At 44.0% G+C, this 22,601-nt stretch overlaps 1 protein-coding gene across 1 annotated transcript; it reads left to right on the forward strand.

Moving 5' to 3' along the window:
- The first annotated feature begins 833 nt into the window (after positions 1–833).
- LOC135487519 (F-box only protein 3-like) lies at positions 834–15,078 on the forward strand. The gene is made up of 9 exons (XM_064771274.1): positions 834–916; positions 2,138–2,292; positions 3,351–3,507; positions 4,339–4,438; positions 5,010–5,184; positions 6,091–6,289; positions 6,776–6,888; positions 7,943–8,056; positions 14,026–15,078. Exons 2-9 carry the CDS (start codon positions 2,172–2,174, stop codon positions 14,130–14,132), a joined length of 1,086 nt encoding a protein of 361 aa, XP_064627344.1. The 5' UTR covers positions 834–916; positions 2,138–2,171; the 3' UTR covers positions 14,133–15,078.
- Positions 15,079–22,601: the final 7,523 nt, after the last annotated feature.

Here is a 22,601-nt window from a genome sequence, read left to right on the forward strand (position 1 = left end):
ACATTCTTAAGTATATGCCCAGATGGTAGGACATATAATGTAATGCATATGTGCATGATCATTGGAAAAATGGGGCAGCTAAGGTCACAGTCCGAGTGTTCCTTAATTCATTGTCAATCACTCACTGATTCTGAATATGCGCACTTGGGAAGTTTGGCCAAAGTGATAGGGTATGCCAACAGACCTGTCCCATCTCGGAAAACTATCCGCCATTCACTTCCGATAGGGATGATTCGCACAAGAACTGACATTTTGGCTCAGAATTTGCGGCAAAGGACTGTTGATCACACTCGGGATTGTAGTATAGATATTTTAAGGGTTGGCCATGCGCTGCACCGTGACCATCAATTTCTTAGTCTGGATGCCATTGCCAGTAGGCTTCATGTATGCTTACGGTTTTATGCCATGGGACCAGAGGTGGACTACACCATGGGGCCAGACTTGTGGCACGACATTCCAATCCATCCCATCAATCATTTCAGCTTTGGCGTGTGAACTGCAATATCCCCCAAGGACGCACTGTCTTTGGCAGGTAGTCAACACGTTGATATCTTACATTCAGTGACAATCTGTCATACTGTGCTGTGCAATGCGCTCCCAGAGAAAAAAAAAAGTACATTTGCCTCCCCCTGATCAAAAGCTTCAATTCAAGCTACCTACAAACCTGCCAAGTAACCAGCTGAGGTGTTAAGTCCCCTTGCCTTTAAATTGGTAAAAATATTCAATATTTCAGCCAAAAACTGCAGGAGAAGAGAGACTTAAAGTAGTACTGCATATGAAATCTTAGAAAACAACATTTAGATGATAATATTTTGCTTCCTTTCAGCGTATGTTGCACATGTCAACATCTCCACACTTTGTGCCAAGATGACATCCATTGGAAGCGATTCTGCAAGAGATACTGGTTGCTTAAAGAGTAAGTCTCTGGGGGTCACTCCCGATGTGTAGAGCATCCTGGTATTGTAGTACCAAAAGTGTGTGGCAGGGTTTGCAGGCTTGCAAACGGCCCTAAAATTCCTAATTTCTTTTGTGCCTCCCTAAAATTTCAGCCATTTCTGCAAATTTTCATAAAATATCCAAATTTTTTTTCGGGTAATCCACTCATCATCGCATCCTCTCTCTTATGTTGAGGCACATGGCGAGATGGCAGTGGCTCTATGCCTGAAAAGTGAACTTTTTGGTATGGAGGGATATCAGCTTCATCATATGTGGTGTCTCACATGCTTTCTTTGCATCTCAAAGGGTAAACGGTAAATAGGTATTGTATATTGTTTCTCAAGAGGTAAGCCCGTTCGTGCTATGCAAGTCGGTCATTTTGAAATAACGTTTTTTCCCAACGACCGACAGGTCGGTCTCGATGTTATTTTTATTCCCTTGAACTGGGGCGTTGGTTTATTGCTTGTTTTAGCGTGTTTGATGTACAGTAGGGTCAGTGAGAGCATGCCTGGGTAGATGGCGCCTCAGTACCGGACTTTGGCGGTTGTATGTGGGCGCTATACATCGTGAAAGTCGGACCCAATTTCGCAACCACGTGACCACCCTGGGACCCCGGCATGTTCCAAGTTTTGGGGTTCAAGAGGTTAAGTCTTTACAAAATCTCAGGAGTCCTGTAACAGATTTTTAAGCTGACCGTTTCAAATGTGAGGGACCTGGACCAAGTCTCACGCTTCAAAAGACACTTTTCGGGGGTTATCTCCAGCCCGGAAATAGACCCCTATCTTGTAGTCAAAAGCCTTCTTTTCAAATCTCCGCTGCTTACTCCTTGGTAACTACCTGTACACTGAGTGATTTCTCTAAGGTTACTCCGATACCAAACTCCGGTCATATTTCCAGATAAAGCTGGTGCTGGAGGGCCCTATCAGGTACAATTCAAGTACTACGTCAACGATACTCGGCAAATTTTTATTTCATGAGCTTTCTGGATTAAGTCAAGTGTAACTTGGTAGTTGGCAGAAGTTTCAAGTTTGAAAATGTTTTTGATGTCATATGTGTCGTGTACAAATATGTAAGCTTTTGCACTGCGCACCTTTGAATGCAAAATAATCACAAGGAAGACATCGCAAAGCCCTCCATGATTGTACAGATGACTGCAACTTGTTATTCAATAAAAAATCATCAATCAAATGATAATTTTCAGATGTCGTGAAGGGGTCAGTTGGCGTCAGTATTTCATGCAATGGTATCATGATTATGGCAACTACATCGGTGTGTATCGTGAGATCCGGCAAGCCTGGGATAGAATTGAGGGTTACTTGAAAGAAAACGTGCCCATGACTTATGACATGCTCAACGGTAGGTAGGAAAGTGTGCGATGCATACTTTCACCAGTAGCTTTTAAAAACCTGAAAATGGGGCAGTCCTGGACTCATTGCATGGAAATTTTCACTAAACAGTCCACCAACTTTCTGTTTAAAATCTGCTATAACTTGTTCAATTTCATTTTCTAAGTGCAGCAGTCAAGACCTGCTGGGAAATAATGCAAATTTCTCATAGTTCCTGGGTTACATTGCCCTATCATTTTGGATCTATCTTGCACTCGATGCATATTTCGTGATAATGGTCTTTTTTCCATCCGTGTATCCAACTGTCCACATTGCAAAAACAGATTCGGAAGCCAATCATAAGTGGTCAATGTTGTGGTCAACCGAGCCAGAAAATTATGTAAATAAATTGTAACAGGTTTATGTGACATGAGAACATAATCCTGTATTTGCTGGTTCATTGGGTATGCTTGATGGCACGCGGCAGCACTGAGGAGATAAGTACACAAATAGGAGCAGAGCAATCAGCGTTGCGGCTTAGTAATTTGCTTGGTCAAAAGAGGGCAGGTCAACTCTTTCTATCTAGTACAGGGCTAGAACTTAAGAAATCAGATGTATCCCATTTTGTGATCTGTTGGGGGGGAAAAAGAGGTCTTGGTAAATGGAAAGCATACGAGTTCAGGGCATCAGGGCCTGGTTGTTCAAAGCTCTGCTATCTGGTTTGGCGGCTACTAAACCACCGTTATCTTAGGAGGCCACCAAGTTCGCTCCGTTAGGTTTGGCGGCCGCTATGCCACCGCTAAGTTAGCGGTTCCTCAAGGGATCCGCTTAGATATTAAGTAGCAGTCACTAAAACTTAGTAGCCGCTAAACTAACTAGGCTTTGAAAAAACTGGGCCCAGACCTTGCCAGAAGTCAGAAACCAGTTAAAAATTAGATACTAAAAAATTACTTCGATTGCTGCCTTACATTATTTACATTTTTAGGCTCATATCGGAAAGAATACTTTTAGTATGAAAAAAAGCTGCAGTTTACAAAATTGTTCAAGTTATCACTCTCTAAACTTGAAGTTATTCACATTTTAATTTAGATGGCCTGAGTGAGAAAGAATTGGATGAAGTGGAGGAGAGCCTCAATTATAAGCTCCCCGACGACATGAGATGTTCAATAAGGATCCACAATGGGCAGAAGGATGCGACCAACTCTGAATTAGTCATGCTATTAGGACAGGATGTACCTCCAAAAGGGTATGTATAATTGTAATAACTTCTGTTGGGTACACAGGTGCACTTATTTGGCATTTGATCTGATCAAAGATTTCGAACGAGCAGTGCTTCACGTGAGAAGGAGCGCGCTGCGCTCATGCTCACGCAAGTTGGGTGCGTGATTGACCACGCTCCTCGCGATTTCCGAGGAAATTGCGCCCCTCACAATGTTCACAATGTCAATAAATGCGCTCCTTGGCGATCCTAGTAATCCCCATTTGGTGCACATGTATTTCGAAATCCATCTGACCACCCGAACTAGAACTTCGCCAAAGCACGCAGCAGATGATTTTTCCCCGACTTCAACATTTCATCTATCTAGAGATCGTTTCATTATGCATCTCATATTTCTAAAATCTGCAGCTTATTTTGCATCATTTGTATTTGTTTGACAGAATACTCTTTCTAATGAACTATAGTAGGAGAATTAATTCCTTCCCGCTAAGGAGATATTGTTGCATTGGGTGGCTATTTATAGCCCTGTGAGGCAGGTCTAAAAATAGAACAGCATGGCTGCAACCCACGATGTTGGTGTAGTCTCACAATATCACAAACAGATGACAGTTGTTCTAGAAATGGTGAAATCTGATTGTCAAAAATCTTTGCAATTGGGAGCAGACAATTTTCCACACAGCTGCTGGTTTAGGCCCTATCTGGGGCCGGTGGTTTGATGACTTTACCTAGTTAAAGAAAGATTTTTAACTCCCTGCCCATAACCAGATACATTCATCAGATCAGTTTTGCTATTGCAGTATGTTTGGCTAATGTTTGTTTTGTTTCAGAAATTCATAAGTTATTTTTGTGCTATTGCAGTGTGTTTGGCTCAGGTATGGGTTATATGTCTGGGAATGACCAAGCGTATTACTGGTCAGAACTGCTGAATCCGGTCCAGCTTCACAGGTCACAGTTACAGGTATGAATCCCTCTGGCTGTTGTCCTTATCTAGGTGTTGTCTTGACAAGATGTTTCTAGCTTGTCTCCAGAGAGAACACAAGTTATGGCACATTTCTTTGCCACTGGGACTATTTATTGATGAGCATGAACTTGAACATTATAAGCTAAACATAATTGGGTGATTAAATTGAAAGTGGGTGCAAACAGGAGACCCCAGGAGAAACCTACACTATTGAAGATACCTTCTATCACATGAGTGTACTGTGAGCGATCAGGAATTGACCAGAGACTTCATTGGTGGCAGGTGCTGATGTTGCCACTGTGCAATTCTGACAAACCGAGGGAAGAGAAGAGGGCCAAAGCCGTTGACAATTTTTTCGCAATTTATGGCTGACCTTTTAAAAGTGTGAAAAGACTAGAGATGTATCATGCATACCATCTCACTAGCCACACAATGGAGAACTATCCTTGCCTTATTTCTGTGGCTTTCACGAATTCTTGGAAGTTTTTCTGGTCGCAAAGTGCAAACAAATGCGAAGATTTTGCAGTTCACATTATGTAAATTTCCTATGAGTATTTTATATTTTTAGTCCTTTGTTATTGGCCTTGGAGCCATCCCCATCACAATGGCGAGTGTGTCGCATCTGATCAGTGTCATGGTCTCTCTTGATGAATCGAAGAATGGCAGCAAAAGAGGACAGATCTTGTATATGTCGGGAGATGGCTCTTACCTCATGGATCCATCGGCTTCATATGCTGTTTTAGGTAAATATTGGTTCACACAAGTATTTTCCTTGAAACTGTTCATTTAAAATATTTTGTTGACTTAGGCATTTGGATGTCGTGACCATCTTTAGTCAGATGAAACCAAAACAGGCATGAAATTTGGCAATAACTGCTTGGAATTTGAGGTAATGTGCGGGAGTTGACCAAATATTCTCTTTCTGTGTATTGAAATTGGTCCCTCAATTGATTAATCAAATCAAAAATTGTGCCATTCACATGCACATAGAAGGCTCACTTTGTAGGACATGGAAGTGAATATTGGTTTGTATACAATGATCTTCATTGATTACACTGACAACCAGAGAGATATAATAAAGATTCTGGTACATGCACTCGAAGCTGAAGCTCAGAAAACACACAGTTTATTAGGACCCATTTATAACGGCCAGGTCATATCATAATATCTTATACATCAGATAGTATTTCAACCTTGGGAAAAAAAGCGATAGTGTCAGGACTAATGATTTAAAAGGACAAGTTAAAATAAACACATTTGGATAAATAAGATATACTTGGTTACTGATCACAAGACGAAGTGCAGCTTCTTGCATAACTCTGTCTAGTATCATTCTGGGGCTTGTAATCTGCTCTATTTACCCATCAAAGGATGTTCCAATGGCACTGCAGAGGTGTTCAATTTTCACACGGACAAGGTGCATGTACTTCAGTAAACTGGTTGCCCTGTGGACAAAGAGAGATCCTTCAGTTATTGCAGTACAACTTGACCTATTCGTGGAGCATTTGCCCTTCTGGCAGCCCTGAAGAATACTTAAAAAGGACCACAATGCAGTGTTCCGGAAATTTTTACAGATGATAAAAACGGCCTTTACCTGCTGAATGTGTTGTGATGTATCATTGAAAATTGAGTGATGTTTTTCCTTTTAGCCGATTCATATAAGGAATGGTTGTGCCAGTTCTCCTTGGATATGGTGAATGGCAAATATCCTGTTGTCAACAATGAGCTGTTCCGTTTCTACCACGACCCTGAATGTGTCGAAGTTACAATGCATGTCAAAGTAACCGTTGGAACAATGTTTCTTCCATTTAGTCATCCAGACCATCCTAGTTTTAGCTATTACATAACGTAAGTCCTTTTGTTATACTCCTCTGGTGACTTTGAATCAGTGACATCTTGCCCCCCCCCCCCCCCCCCCCAAGTCTTTGACATTGCAAGAAGATCCGTCTTTCTTGTAGCTGAAATAATAGTTGTACGGACCGAATTGAACCTCGATGGCTCAGAAGAAGATGAAACAAAATTTCTACATTACCAAACAGTTCAGCTTTTGAGTGCATGAGCTACATGTAGTGTAATATGCACAAATCCGGCCAATTTGCATTACATTATTTTTAGTTTCAGAAAGATTTGAAATATCCAGAAATACATTCCTGACAGACACAGGTCATTCTTGGACAGTGGGTCCTCCGTCGACGTAAATCTGTCATTATGGGGACCCACTCCTTTCAAGTAGCAGTATACTCCTTTTGGTCTAAACATGCTAGGGAAGCTCGTATTACATTGCTCACTTGTCACTGATCCAATGTGATTTAAGAAATAGGTTTCATTTTTCAGAATGTCTATGTCAGAGTCCGCCCCTGTGTCTGCATCGTGTCAATTAGAAACACGGCACTGGTTGATCAAGCATGACTATGGTGTTGATGAGGTCAATGGAGAGGCTGTTGTTGGTAAGTTTCATTTGTGTCTTCTAAAACAACTGGGTTTAGAATTAGCCGCACACTACAGTGTAAATGCACTGTAAATGCAGTGTAAATGCGTCAATGAAGCCTTGTTTTGAATTCAGCGGTTATGGTTAGGCAACCTTGACCGCTTGGGTTGGTGCAAAATGTGGAAGCATTCCAAAAGCATTTATTACTGCTATTCGGTATTTAATTTGAGATGTTTCAGAATAGAAATTAATACCTCACTGTCAGTATTGATTGAGGCGCCCAAACCGCTTGGGTGGAGCTAAAATATTGGTCAAAACCTCGGCTTCCACAGTTTGGGTCTACATTTTAGCTCCGCCCTCACGGTTTGGGTGAGACAACTGATACCTCCACTTCAGTATCAATTCCTTGAACCAAAAACGGTGGGACTCTGACTGTGAAATTTGCAATATGAAAGTAAGTGAATTTGCTAATTTTCAATTGTCGGGAGACAATGAAACTAGCATGTTTGCTGGTAAAAGTAGCTGGTCATGCATTGCACTTGGATTTTTAGTTTTGTTCGCATATCAAACAAAGCATGGCACTGCTGTCTTGGCGCATTGATGAGTGCTTCATAGAGAATCAAAACCTGCTTAGTTAAGTCAATTTTGACAAACTTTTCAGCAAAATGACTAGGAGTAGAGGAAACCAACTTTGAATTTGATGAAAATGTGTTTTAACCTGTGATATTTGGTGTCAAAATCAAATCACATTGAAAGCAAGTGATAGAGTACATGAGCAGACAATCGTACAGTTTTTTAAAGGTTGCTTGTAGGTGAAGTGGGTGAGGCTTTAGTGACCGGATGACCCATAATAAATGTGTCCGAAAGTTGAAAGTTGAAGGGGTGGTTCTGAAATTGTCTGGGCAAGGTGTGCTGTTTGTTTGTGTAAAAGTTTCCCGATGTTTTGCAGCCTTTGACATTTGTATTAAAAATGAATAACAAACAGGTCTCAGTCTTATGTAACTGTTTCAAAGGAGAAAGTAGACTGCAAGTATGACCAGCGTTATCTCCTCTTTTATGCTTGATTATTGCAGGAGAATACCCTATAATGCGACCTGGCGAAAAGTTTTCGTATGTTAGCCGTACAAATATAGCTTCTCCCACTGGACAGATGGGTGGTCATTTTGTATTTAGGAACCTTGAAACAGGTATGGTATGGTACATTTGACATTTCCGAACTCATCAGGTTGTGTGTATCTTTACTTCTGCAATAACAGTGGAACCTCTCTACAGCTAAGGACACCATTGGGATGGAGAAATGCTGTGCTATTTATAGAGGTGTCTTGACCTTGTTCTGGACCAATTCCACATTGGCCATTGCTGAACCTGAGGACAAATAATGGAAGAATGAAGGTTCTGTGTCAGTGAGGGATCATGGGTCTCACAGATGTTTAGGTTTTACTCTATTAAAATACCTGTCAGGGTTTCCGCCAAGATTTTATTTCTTGCGCTAATGAGCCTAGAAAACTCTACCATATGGTTATTAACCTTTGGTAATATATATTATGCTAATTCCTGCTAGCTCCGCTAGATGTCTGCAGTGTAGAAAAACAGAGTCTGCGCATGCCATGGCGCATGCGCAGACCTCCCTTCCTCTGGAGTGACCACCTGAGATCGTCCTCATTCCTGCAGACACCGGTGTCGGTGTCACTTGTTTGTTTTGCCGGTTTGCAAATGAGGGTATGTTTATCGATAATTTTTTCGATTTCTTCCCTGTTTTCCAGCTTTAGTTTGTCGCTAACGCTGTTACTTTTGCTTACATTGCAGTTGCTATTGTTTGCGCCCTGCCTCACGCGGTATTCGTCGTACGCATAGCTTCTGTTTACTGTTATTGTTTTTGCATTGCTTTGGCTTACTGCGAACAGCATACCCGCTTAGTAGCTGCTTTTATACTGACGAGCAGAACCAACGTCTTTTGTTTCGTCAGTACTCTGTTGTTTTTGTTCCTGCCTATCGTGGTGCCAGCATGGGCAAGGATAAGGCTAGTAAGAGGACTAAGAAGGATAGGACCGGGTCCGGGCATCAGCGTGCCTTGTTTCCCGGCCCTGGCCCTGTCAGTAGTACTTTAGCTAGTAGACCTTCGTCTCCCGGCTCCTCCCCTGATCGTGTTCAGCTGGGGGTTGGGGATTTTCCGGGTAATGCTGGAGAGGTAGCTATGGAGGTCCAGGTGTCTTCTGACCATCGGGATCCCATTTCCGCTCTATTTTCCCCAAATAGGCAGAGGGGCAGGTCCCGCTCTCCTCAATCGTCAGTCGGTGGTTCCCCTCCTGGGTTAACTTTATCTCCGTCTGTTAGGTCTAGGGCCAGATCTAGAGCTATGCATCGGTATGTGAACGAGGGTAAGCCTAATGACGACGCTCAGGGTACTTATCAGGGTCGCTCAGGTTTTGACCCTGATATGTACCAAGATTTTCTGGATTATCAGAATTTCGTTAGGGCTAGGGGGGGCTGGGGCGCAGTCTCTGGCCCCTTCTTTAACCCATGCTTCGGTAGCTGCTCGGCCTCAGCATCCTTTGGCTCGGGCGCCTACATTTATACCAACTTCTCGTTCTCGGTCACCGGAGGGCTCGGAGTATTCCCCTGACCGCCAGGTCAGTTTCCATCTTTACGCCCCCTCCCATACGGGGTTTAGTGAGGACGAGGATATTCGTTCAGTAATCTCTAATCAGGACCTGGCTCAGCCCGAGGACCCAAAGTTATCATCAGACTTTGCTGTGCTAATGGATAACCTTCAGGTCGTGCTAGGGGAGGATCTCCCCTCGAGGAAGGTGTCATCCTCAAAGGTGACTGCCTTGTCTCGGCTGGAGGTTGGGGACGAAGTAAGAAAGCCCTCCACCTTTCCTCATTCTTCTATCATCCCATCCTCATTCGCTTGTCTTCACCAACAAATGTGGGGAGACGCCACGCTAAAGGTTGAGGACCCAAACTCTCTGTCCCCTTCCCTTATTGCAGGGAAAAAGTTGGGTAAGAGAAGGATTCCCAAATATAGGGAAAAGTTTTATTCAGTTAAGTCCGATTCCCTTCAGCCTTCTGCGGCGGACGTGGGGGTTAGTATGGAGTCTTACGCCACTGTCAAGGAGTTCTCTCTCAAGATCAAGGCGGAGGAGGTCAAGGGCATTGAGCGTCAGGCTAGAAGGTCTCTTAATCAATCATTTCTTCCCCCCTCAGGGGACCAACATTCTTTGTTCGGGAATGTGGTTCCCCAGTTGAATAAATTCACTGCCAAGCATAATAAGTTGCATGGAGTGGCCAAGAGAGCAGGGGATTCGGGGCGCCAAAGAAAAAGCCCTTTACTAGGCCTTCTGTATTGGCTAATTCGTACTCAGGCACCTTGCAGTCCCCAAGTTCAAAATGGAGTCTGTGCACTCAGTAAGAGCGCAGCTAAATCAAGGGGAGTACGTGGCCACCCTAGACATGAAGGACGCGTATTTTTTACATTCCGGTTCACAAATCACATCGTCGTTACCTTCAGTTTGCCATAAACGACACAGTCTATCGCTTCCGGGCCCTTTGTTTCGGCCTAGCGTCGGCTCCATTCATCTTCACAAAAGTTCTGAAGGAGATGGCCGTGTATCTGAGGCGTCTGGCTATCCTGATCCACCTCTATTTAGACGACTGGCTACTGAGGGCCAAGTCTCCAGAGACCCTTCTAGAGCAGCTGCAATTTGTCTTGCATCTGGCAGAGAAATTGGGCATCATCATCAATCTAGAAAAGTCGAACCTTCTGCCGCGTCAGGTGTTCGTGTATCTAGGGGTGTTGTTCGATCTGGTAAGAGGCCTCGTTTTTCCCTCTCTGCAGTCGATCGACAAGGTCATGTCATGGATATCGCAGCTCAGAAGTCAGGTGGAGGTTCGGGCGGGGGACTTCCTCGCTTTTCTAGGCCTGCTAAACTTCGTCGCGGACTTCATTCCCCCCTAGGTCGTCTCCATTTGAGACCCCTGCAGTTTTATCTCAAATGTTTCTTCAGGGTCCACCAGGACCCCCTAGACAAAGTGGTCCCGCTGACTGCCCTGTTCTTCGAAGCTTTAGAATGGTGGGGCTGCAGGGACAATCTGCTTGCCGGAGATCCCTTGCATCCTCCCGAGCCCCAAATGTCTCTGGTATGCGATGCCAGCGAGTCAGGTTGGGGGGCGCATCTCGCCCGGGACATGGTGTCAGGCCTCTGGAATCAGGAAGACCAGAGTTTGCACATCAACCTCCTGGAAATGAAGGCAGTAATTCTCGCCCTGGCGCATTTCCTACATCTAGTAAAGGGGAAGTGTGTCCGGGTCTTGTCAGACAACACCACGGTAGTTTCATACATTCGGCGCCAGGGGGGCACTCATTCCATCGCCCTTTTTATGTTGACTCGAGACCTGTTCAGGTTCTGCCAACTACATCAGATATCCCTCAGAGTGGCGTATATCCCAGGCAAAAAGAATGTCATGGCGGACAGTCTCAGTCGCAAGAATTAGATATTGCCGGGCGAGTGGACTCTGTCAGTGTCGCTGTTCAGACAGATTCACAACTTGTTCCCCATGTTACAGATAGACCTGTTTGCAACATATCTCAACCACCAGCTGCCACTGTATGTCAGCCCTTTCCCAGACGATCAGTCTTGGGCGACAGATGCGATGACCCTCCAGTGGGACGACCTAGTCGTATATGCTTTCCCTCCGGTGAGGCTAGTCTCACAGGTTCTGCAGAAAATTGCGTCAGCCAATTGTCTCATTCTCTTGGTGGCTCCAGCATGGCCATCTCAGCTGTGGTTCCCAACATTGCTGGGGCTCCTGGTGGAATTTCCTCTGGCCCTTCCTCTATCCAGGAAAATGCTACACCAACCAACATCCAACGTTTACCACTCCAACCCGGGGATGTTGGACCTGCACGTTTGGTTGTTATCGAGCGTTCGCTCATTCAGAGAGGTTTTTCTGAAGAGGTTGCGCGAAGGGCAGCCAGACCTCAGAGGCTCTCCTCACGTTCAGTGTATGAGAGCCACTTCTCCGCATTCAAAGGTTGGCTCGATAGGCGGGGTAGGTCTCTGGAGTCTGTCTCCATTCAACTAGTTGGAGATTATCTTTTGTACCTCTTTGAGGATCTCAAGAGATCGGTGAGCACAGTGACAAACCATAGGTCGGCTTTGTCAGATGTTTTGCCAATTTTTGACGGTTACACGGTGGGAAGTCACCCAGTGTTATCAAGTTTGATCAAGAACTTTAGTCACGACAGACCTGTCGTTAGGCAAAGAGTGCCAGATTGGGATTTAGTTTTGGTATTAAAGAGTCTAATGTCGGCCCCTTTTGAACCTCCAACATATGGCTCAGTCCAGGATAAGCAGTTTCTTACCTGGAAAACCTGTTTTTTGCTAGCACTGGCGAGCACCAAGAGGGCCAGTGAGCTACATGCCATTTCTAGAGATAAGCGAGATTTAGTTTTTTCTGAGAAGGGTGTCTCTCTCAGAACGGTGCCTGGTTTTCTAGCTAAGACCCAGGCAGCGCAGGTTGATCCAAAACCTTTCTTTATTCCTCGTCATGACGCGTTCTCGGGCAGAGACACGCCAGACAGGTTTTTGTGCCCAGTATTAAAGGTCGTTGAAGTTTTATTTGCATTGTACGGGGGGTCATAGGGATGGTCAGTCCCTGTTTGTTAAGTGCCGCGGCGAAGGCACAGTGTCTACAAAAACAATTTCGTCTTGGTTTAAGAAAGTTGTTTGCTATGCGTACGACAATACTCCTAGTGGGGGAGGGGCTCACCCGAGGGGTCATGACGTCCGGAAGCTCTCGGCGTCTTGGGCTTTCTCTGCGGGCATCCCAGTGCGAGACATTCTTCAAGCCGGCTCATGGGCACGAGAGACGGCTTTCACCTCCCACTATCTACACGATGTCCAGCAGCAGCTAGATGGTAGTAGGAGGCTTTGCCCAGTGGTGGCATGTTCCAACACTGCGTAGGTTCGTATCCACCGCCTCTCCTTTTCTTTTTCGGGGGGGGGGGATAAAGTTGGTCTTTACCGAATTCGATTCTCCGCCGGTATCACGGTTTGGAGGTCTTTCTCTATTTTTTCCGGTGGGTATCCCCCTTATTCTCATATACTCCCACCTTCCTCTGCTGATTCAGCATAATATATACTACCAAAGGTTAATAACCTTATGGTAGAGTTTTCTAGGCTCATTAGCGCAAGAAATATTTCCCCTTTGAAATAAGGGGTCTTTTTCTAAGCGATAGCCTAGAAAACTCTAAGTTTTCTGGATCCCACCCGTCCTCCCCTCTTGGGGGCTACCCATCACGGTGTAGGTGGGTGTCTACAGGAACGAGGACGATCTCAGGTGGTCACTCCAGAGGAAGGGAGGTCTGCGCATGCGCCATGGCAGACTCTGTTTTTCTACACTGCAGACATCTAGCGGAGCTAGCAGGAATTAGCATAATATATACTACCAAAGGTTAATAACCTTATGGTAGAGTTTTCTAGGCTATAGCTTAGAAATAGACCCCTTATTTCAAAGGGGAAATTTTTGTGGGGGTGAGGGGATGCCAAATTTATAATAAGTAGCGCCAAAAAAGTGATTTCCAAGCAGCTCTGACGAAAAAACTTGGAGAAATAAATGCTTATCCTCACCACGATTACGTCCTAGTTTCATGCATAAATTATGGAAATTACTGAATTGGCCGCTGATTCACACCAAAGCTTGTCTTTCGAACTCGAAAACTTTTTCATGACGAAAATGCTGTAGATGCGAGCACGATGGCAAGTGCGAAACTACGCTAAGAATCATGGCCTGCGCAAATGGCTGACCTTGTTGATCTCTAGCTTGTACATTTCGTTCTATAACAATGCTGATTCAATGTTAAAACACTAGTTCGCAAACCGGAGGGGGTGATATCCCCCTCTAGCAAAATTTGAGGGGGGGATAGATCACCCCCTTTGACGGAAATCCTGCCTGTGTTCCCCGTGATCAGTGCCCCTGATACGAAGAGGACGCAATGTTCCTCTTGTTCCCTGGTCACTGGTCTGACATTCCTCTAGGGTAGTCAAGTGGAAAGAAATGAAAGTGAAGTTAAGTCTGTGGTCGGTAATTAGTTTGACCAATTGTGTACAGGGTCAATACCAATTTCAACCATTTGATGATATCTGCCTTTCAGATGAACGTTTCCAAGTCGTCTGTCCAACGTTTCAACTGCGAGCTCCTAGGATAGTCACATTTGAAGAGAGGGTAGAAAGACTAGCTGAACTGAAGAAAAACCAATGACACATGGTTCCGCGGTAGAATCTCCTTATTTATTAAATACTGTAATTTTCAGGTTTTTCACGGCAAGCAAAATTTGCGAAAATATAATGTAATTGTTGATTTTTCTGTTGGTTACACATACTTCCCGGTTTTAAGTACCGTTATTTCAAGAATAGTTTGGCTGAGAATATGCAATCATTTAATCATAGAATTTAGAAATGTGTATCTGATTGTGGCAAATTCTCACAATGAGGTATGCCTTCCCTTTTAAAAGATGAGAGTTCATGTCAGGTAAGGCAGAAGTTGAGGATTTTGAAGTTCAACATGAAATATCTCATCCCTCCAGCCTCTATGGTTGTGAGTTCAAAACTTCAGCTCTTGTCAGAACCAAATATATATTTTTTAAAATGCAGTTTTTTCGTATTTCTCAGATGTATTCTCAGCTCATGTATTCTTGGTAAAGTTCATATTTATATTCATATCAAGTTTGTATCGAGGAGGATGGCAGATGTGTATCACTTCACAGTATGCCAAATTATGTATTGTTGTTGGGTTGGTTTCTTTTTTTTTTTGGGGGGGGGCATTTTCATCATGTGTGTGAGATTCACAACTGTCATGAACTACCTTGAATAGACCTCCTTGGTTATGATAAATATCATCCTCTGCTTCGGAGGCATTTTAGAGTTAAAATTGAACATCACCATTGGTCTATTTTGAAAATACCAAAACCCTCTCAAGTGCCGCTAAAATTGTGTCAGAACCCTCAACGTACTTGTTACCGGGCTAAAGACATACATCTGGAAGAAGAGTGAAGAAAATTGGAAATATATTGGACACAAAAATGTCGGCGAGGCGACAGTTTATTCGCACATTTTAGAAGCGCCTGCATGGTGGCACATGAGAACCATAACAGTAATCTATAGCATGATGGCACATGACAGCTATTACAGTAACTCAAGCAATTACAGAATGGAGACCCTGATGCACCATAGCATCCAAATTTACACCATCAGAACATTAATCTTAGCTTCTAGAGGGTTAATCAACACCAAATTGGCTCCTGGAGGGTTAACCCAACCCTGCATCTTCTAAGATACCGATGGAAAGATATCCACCAACGCTGTATCGAAATCCCTGAACCGACTCATTATTCCTAGTCTTGTGGTTATTCATAAATGTAATCACCGATAATTGTGTCTTGTTTCTCTTACTATACTTTGAAAATGTCCAAAAGACAAACTGGAACATAACACCGAAGTCTCAGCAAAGTGACTAGCAGCTGGCGCCATCTGCGCTAAGGCAGCGTAACTAATATTGCAGAGTTAGGCAAATCACCGCAGCTACCGAGTTCGGCATCCAGTGGACGCAGATGCAATGTACATGGAGATGTACATCCTAAAACAATGCGGCCTGTTGCACAGTTAGGCAGGACACAAACTCGTCGATTCTTGCATTGTCCGGACATGACATCAGGCCCCATGTACATCAACATGTGTCGGAACCTCTCCTGAACTAATTACATAACAACCGATGGAATGCCAACCTGTCAAAGGCCAAGCCAAAAAGTCGGCGAAACCTCGGACGGTGGCCATGACGGCACTCACAATATCTACGGAAACTCTTCGACAAAACACCCATTTCTCTGCGAAATGGGTCCATGTCCTAACATTTGGAAACATCCAAGCTACTCTAAAGACATTCATCTTGCATTAGATGGCTTTGATATATGCTTACCTGGGAGAAGAGTGAAGAAAATTGGAAATATATTGGACACAAAAATGTCAGCGAGGCGATCGTTTATTCGCACATTTTAGAAGTGCGAAAAACCCCACGCCATCCAGCCTCACTCTGGCCCCGCCCTTGGAAACCCGTGCACGCGAGTCCCAGGTGACCACCGCTTTAACCCATTGTGGTCAGAGTAAAAAATTAAAGGGTCCCTATGATTTCCTACTGTTACATACACTCTCCACGTCGGGTTCAGTTTGAAGAACTGTGTAGACTTTCATCACGAAGAAACTTTGTGATGTGCTCTTGCTTTCAATCTTGATTAACCATATACCATGAGATTGTATTTATACTTTCACCTCTATCGGACCATTTGCTGTAGCTATGTTCAGTATCCCAAATGCTGGTAATGAGATATTTTAGTCTGTTTGAGAACATTTTTTTGAAAGTTGCAGCAGAAAGTTTGAAACATCACATGCAACTGGTGTTATAGTTGTGATTGTTAAGCAGTTGTTTGTAAATCTCTGATCTAAGAAACACAGGGTGTCTAAATTCTGTTTCAGACTTTCAGCTCTCACTCTAGTGGCATGGGGCTTCTTTTTTTACAAGTAGAGTAAAGTTTTACTTTCATAAAACTGTCAATGAACATATGAATGTTCCAGCACATTTGATGTGAGAGTGACTGTCAGTCAACAATCAGTCATGTTGCATGGCTTTGGATGATGCCATACTTTCACCTATGCTGAGTAACTGGCTATTAACGGCCAAGTGGTATATGTACTGTATATGGTTCATGCACCAAAAGAAACACTGTGGCTTTAGATCATTTTAATACAAAGAGGAGGGGAATCTCTGGTGTAACCACAAGTCTGGCCTCTGCCAGCAACCCCACTTGGCCCTGCAGCAATAGGTGCAAGTGTTTAGCAGCAAGACTAGCCAAATGAGGGAAAAGGGAGAGTGCAACAGGCAGCAGGCTTTATCATGAGAAAAAGCCCCAAGAGTTACAAATCACTGTATCTGAACTATCGAAGTGTGATTTATCTGAAGCGACGAAACACACCAGAACATTCTGGGTGACCACTACTCGTGGTATCATATTAACTAGACTTAAGATATAACATTCCTCCCCTCTAATTAGAGCATATCGGTTAGTCCAAAGATCCACATTGCGAGAGATGGAAAACCAAATGAACAAGAACTGAATTCCTAAATTACTGACGATAAGTCCTTTAAGTCCATGAGTCACTAGACTGCGATTAAAATGTCTCAGTGATTTTACAACAACTATACAACTGCAACTACTACACTGTTGCTAGATAACAACCTCATAACAAGTAAGTTGTGACTAATATAATGTCAACAGATGAACCTGGAACACGGCATTATAACTAACCTACACTGTTATAATTAAACCGTATGTGACGTTGTTATAACTACACCACACTGTTATAACTAACGTCTGCTATAGCTAAGGCAGCGATCCGCCTACACCTTAGTCATAGCTTACGCTGATTCTGCACACTATACGTCTAATCTATCAGGAGGACGACTATTTCGACCTGATCTGTGTAACGGTTCAGCGGCTGGTAATGGCGTAACCGGAACATTTGAATTCTGCACGTTTGAGTTCTGTTGGACAGTTTCGCGTGGCGTTGGAATTTCAACGTTTGACTCCGATTGTTCTTGTGCTGCTGGAACTATGCCGTTACTTTCGACCATTGATGGTGCTGGTGGTGTCTCCAGCTCCAAAGATTCCTCCTCCCCCTCAGAATCGTCTCTGCGGAGGGCGCTCTGATGACGCGCCAGGTCCTACCATCTCTCATCTGTATAACATACGAGACGGGACCTGAACGGGAAACAATATGACCATGATACCATTTGTCACCACGATCTGCAAAGTTCTTGGCCAACACTGATTGTCCCATGTCAAATTGTCTCAATTTCGCTCGATTGTCATGAGGTGCCTTCATGGCCGCCTGACCCTGAACCACAGTAGCGCTCAAATCTGGTACAGCAAGATCTAATTTTGAACGCACGTGTCTGTTCATCAACATCTCTGAAGGAGATAGTCCCGTTGTTGCATGAGGCGTGATACGGTAACGGAAAAGCATGGGTGTATAAGCGTGACTCCAATGGTTCCTTTTTCGCCTTTTCCAAGCCACTCTTAATTGTCTGCACAGCACGTTCTGCAAGACCGTTACTAGCGGGATGGTACGGAGCTGTTAGAATTTGACGTATACCATTCTCTTTGCAAAAGTCCTTAAACTCCTGACTGGTGAAATTGATCCCATTGTCTGATACAATGATATGCGGTATCCCATGACCTGCGAAAGTCTGTCGCAATTTTGCAATGGTGTTGGTTGATGTAGAAGATGTCATAACATGCGCGTCTAGGTACTTAGTATGAGCATCTACTATATCCAAGATCATATTTCCTTCATAAGGACGAGCAAAGTCGATATGCAGGCAAAAAAAGGTTTGCCTGGCCATTCCCATGGATGCAACGGTGCAGAAGCTGGCTTTTTGGCTCACCGTCAGGGGAGTCTATACGATAGCCGTGTCCGTCGTCGTCGTCGTCGTCCGTATCCTGTGTGGCACGTTTCTTAACCGCATGTGCTATGAACTTGAAACTTTGTACACATGACCCCCTAGGTCAGAGGTACTCTGACACTGAATTTCGGTCTGGTCTGGTTCATGACTTGGCCACCAGGGGGCCAAAACTTAAAACATAAAAAGTGTGATATGTCTCTTATTAATGATCCATTTTCAATAAAACATTTATCACATATCATACGGGTTTTTGATTTGACCTACCTTTAAAGGTCACAGAGGTCAAATGGTGTAAATTGGCCGTCCGGCCATAACTATGGCACGTTTCTTAACTGCAATGACTATTGATCCCAAATTTGGTACACATTTACCCCTTAGGTGATCTCAGGGACCGAAGTTTGGTCCAATATGATTCACCACTTGACCACTAGGGGGCAAAATCCAAAAACCTTAAAAATGTGAGTATTCCTTCACTCCTCCCGATTGCCACCAAATTGATATCATGGGTACATCTAATCACCATACAGTATTATGTCACACAGGTTTTTAAGTTGACCTTCTTGTCAGGGTTCTCGACTTATCAGCAAAGTCACAGAGTCCCTGTACATCGTTTGCATCAAGGTTTGGTCCCCCGATCAGTTTTCTACACAGGCCTCGGCCACTACATGTGGTTGACCAAAGCGTCTCTTTAAAGTCTGTAATGCTTGGGCAAGACCACCTGGGACACCATCAAAACCGCTTATGGCACGCTTGGCCCGCCCATCAACAAATTGTAACAGTCTCGTCATCTTTTGAGCCTCAGTTAGGTTTTGAGACCCAACTATCGTTTCATATCTTGTTATGAATCGGAAATACTCAGTAGCATCCCCGGTAAACTTAACTACCTCAAGTGGTGGTAGTGCACTTTTTAGTGCCAATTGCTCGATTGCAGTAATCAAACTTTCATTTGCTCCAGTTGTGATATTACCAGATGTTCTCTGACACAACATAGAGCAAAGTTCCTTCACTGCTACTAACAGCTCGTTCTCGGCAGCCGGAACACTCTCAGCAGCCGCCTCATCCTCAGGAGCTGGATGAGTTGGCGATGCAGCTGGTCGAGTCGCTGCATCGTCATTCCTTGTTGAGTTGGGTGGTTCAGCGACTACCCCCTCCTCTTCCAGACATATTGGTCTCGGACGTCCTGGTGTAGCAGCTATGGGACTATCATCTCTGATGTTAATTTCACGTGTAAGATCGGCTATCTCTCTGTCTAACCGCTCCATCTCCTGGGCAGCTCGCGTAAGCAGATCCAGAGGATTGCCGGTCGCCATCTTCAATCTTCTTCTTCACCCTATGTACGGAGTGATTTTCACTGTAACGTCCGCTCACGACGTCATTGCGGGTCTCGCAGGATTATAAGGAAGATAACGCTCAGATTCGTAAACCCTTGTATTTACCTCTATTGCCTGAGGTGAAACTGTAATGACAAATAACATGACAGTATCAAACATCTGTAAACTACAACTAAAGACAAATCTCATCAAGTCACAACCTGAAGACAGGACGTCTTGAAGACACCATACGGTGCTGCCACCTGCGAGAAACACCACGCACTATAACAATGTACACTGTACTGTGCACATGCAATACAGGATAGGAATTGGACAGGGATTGTGCCCTTACTTGAGCATAAAACATGAGGAACTGGCTCCAATTACAACATCTATGGTTTAAGTTATGTTAATCAATGTACTAACGGATGTATCTTGATAATAAAGACAGAATAGGTGAGAGATCAGTGCGCACGAACCACGTGACTAAAAACCCGGGAAAACAATGCAGACGACCAACATTTTACTTGAAAGTTAACCGCTGCCCCATTGGCAGGCAAAAACACCTCATCCGAGGCATAAATACATATAAAAATACCGCCAAAATGACTTGCATCACTTTGCTCCTCAACCCGCTAATAAAGTTATGCATGCCTTTCATGCAGCAGCATCAAATTACGCTGTCCTATACAGCATCAAGAAAAAGAAAACCCCTTGGTTTGCCGATAAAAGTGTGTCTGTTGTTGTCGTTGTTACATAAAGTTGTCTCCTCCAGGACCAATTCCAGGAGGACCGGTTGTGACATAACTGAACATAAAGTAGACACGACACAGTATCCATCCACAATGTAGCATGTAGGTTTGCAGAGTGAAACAGCAGAATAACAGCAATGACTGTGTCTGATGCTCGGATGACAAGGTTTCCCTGCTCCTTATCTGCTGCCTTGGCATGGATCACCATCTTTGTGTCTGCTTCCAGGTGATTCGTCTTCAAGGTTTCTTCCACTTCTCTTGCCATGACACCATCTGCTACGTAGAAGTGGAAGCACTCACCAGGGACATCAAGATATAGGTGGCGACTACCAAGTAGGTGTCCGTGGGAGGGATCTTGCCACTCATCTGCAAGAAACATTGGAAGCTGTTTTTTGAAAGATCGTGATTTAAGTGCATCTGCCATGTCCTTTGGGATGCGCCTTTGCTCCGGCCCTGTGATTCTGTAAGTCCTTTCAATAATCCCCCTCCTATCTCTCTCAGCATCCTTTAGTGACGGCTTAGGGTAGTTGTCAAAGACCAAATGAATGCGGGTGGCAGAAGACATCATAGCCTGGATTAGAATGGTTCTTGCCAAACCTCCATACGTTGGGGGCAGATTGGGCGGAAGCACATGTAGCAGAAATGGTCCATCAATAATGAATGCATCAGCTGAATCTGGCCTGTCCTGTCTTCCACTTGTCGCAACTTTTCCTTCGAGTACATCCAACAGTTTACTTTTGCTCGTCTTGGTCATGTTTTCGGCGGGATTACCCACAGACAGAGGCACTGGTGTTAAGGGAAACTGAAAAATGTACTCTAGGTCAAGATTCTTCTTTGTAGCAAGGACAACAAGACGACCCATCAGATCACGTGTACATACCAGGCGAGCAATCCTTTGATCTGGAGTTTTTTTGTTTTTGGCCCCTCCATTGGCAAAGGTCATCAATTTAGTCTTTGTTATACTCCTTTCAAACCTGCTTGCATCATAAGAGCATGCTTCTATGAATTACTTATGCCGAGTTTTCCCTGTGTCTGGGACACTAAGGAGGCTTTTCTTGATTTCGTTACTTGTGGCTTTTCCTGTGCTGATGTTGACGAGTAGATCAGGTGTTTCACTTTCATCTTTGAAAGGATTGCATGTGTCTTCAATGTGTTTGACAATTTTCTTCAAGTCGTTGTTGTCACGTTCTATGCGGCTTGGCCGTAGTTCTGCTTTTGTATCCTCCTGTTTGACCAGTCCTACCATTTCTTCAAGGAGGTTTATGAAAGATGCTCGTGTTGATTTGGTCACTGTTAAATCTCGAAGTGTATTACGGATAAGAAAGTACGTGAAGATATTGTTTAGCTCATAAGAATTAAGATACGACAGCGTGGTTTATTTACATAAGACATCAATACGCATGCGCGCTACACAAGTAAGAAGGGCGCGACATTTAAACCTTTCATATCAAATATATTACACTGCTTTCCCCCTGATGAAAAAGGATGCTTTGGGCTAATGGTACTTTGCGGAACGGAACGGAACGGAACAGACCTCGCCCCTAGGTCGTTTCCTAGAAGCCCTGAAACTTACCCAAAATATCAAAATCGGACCTTATCTGAGATGCTATCATACCTTAGTACAGTTAGCTTTCCATATTAAAGCTTTTTGGTGGATTTCGTGCGATAATCTATACATGTTCCGTTCCGTTCCGCAAAGTACCAATATCCTGCACCTCTTCTCGTTTAAGTGATGACACAACACTGTGACAATGCGTTCGACTACCTTTCATTCTCCGTCACTCCATCCTCAGCCTATTGTGCTGCCATAGTAGGACCAGATCGTCCATAATGTATGTTCCGTTCTGTTCCGCAAAGTACCATTATCCTGCTGGATATTGGTACTTTGCGGAACGGAACGGAACACGAGATGTTGGCCTCATATCAAGGTTGATTGTATTCAACTTAATTATTATTTGAAGATCTCCTCAGAAGCACACTGATACTCATTAATTTTAGTTACGATGTAATAAACAAAACATGCTGCATTCAATTACGACCTTTACATTCTCCGTCACTTCATACTCACATCGTCGGAACATGGTTCTCATTCTCTAGTTACAAGGCAAGAGATGATGACATACTGCGTGGAACTACCTGTCATTCTCCGTCAC

This window comes from Lineus longissimus, chromosome 5, assembly GCF_910592395.1.
Source record: "Lineus longissimus chromosome 5, tnLinLong1.2, whole genome shotgun sequence".
NCBI lineage: Eukaryota > Metazoa > Nemertea > Pilidiophora > Heteronemertea > Lineidae > Lineus > Lineus longissimus.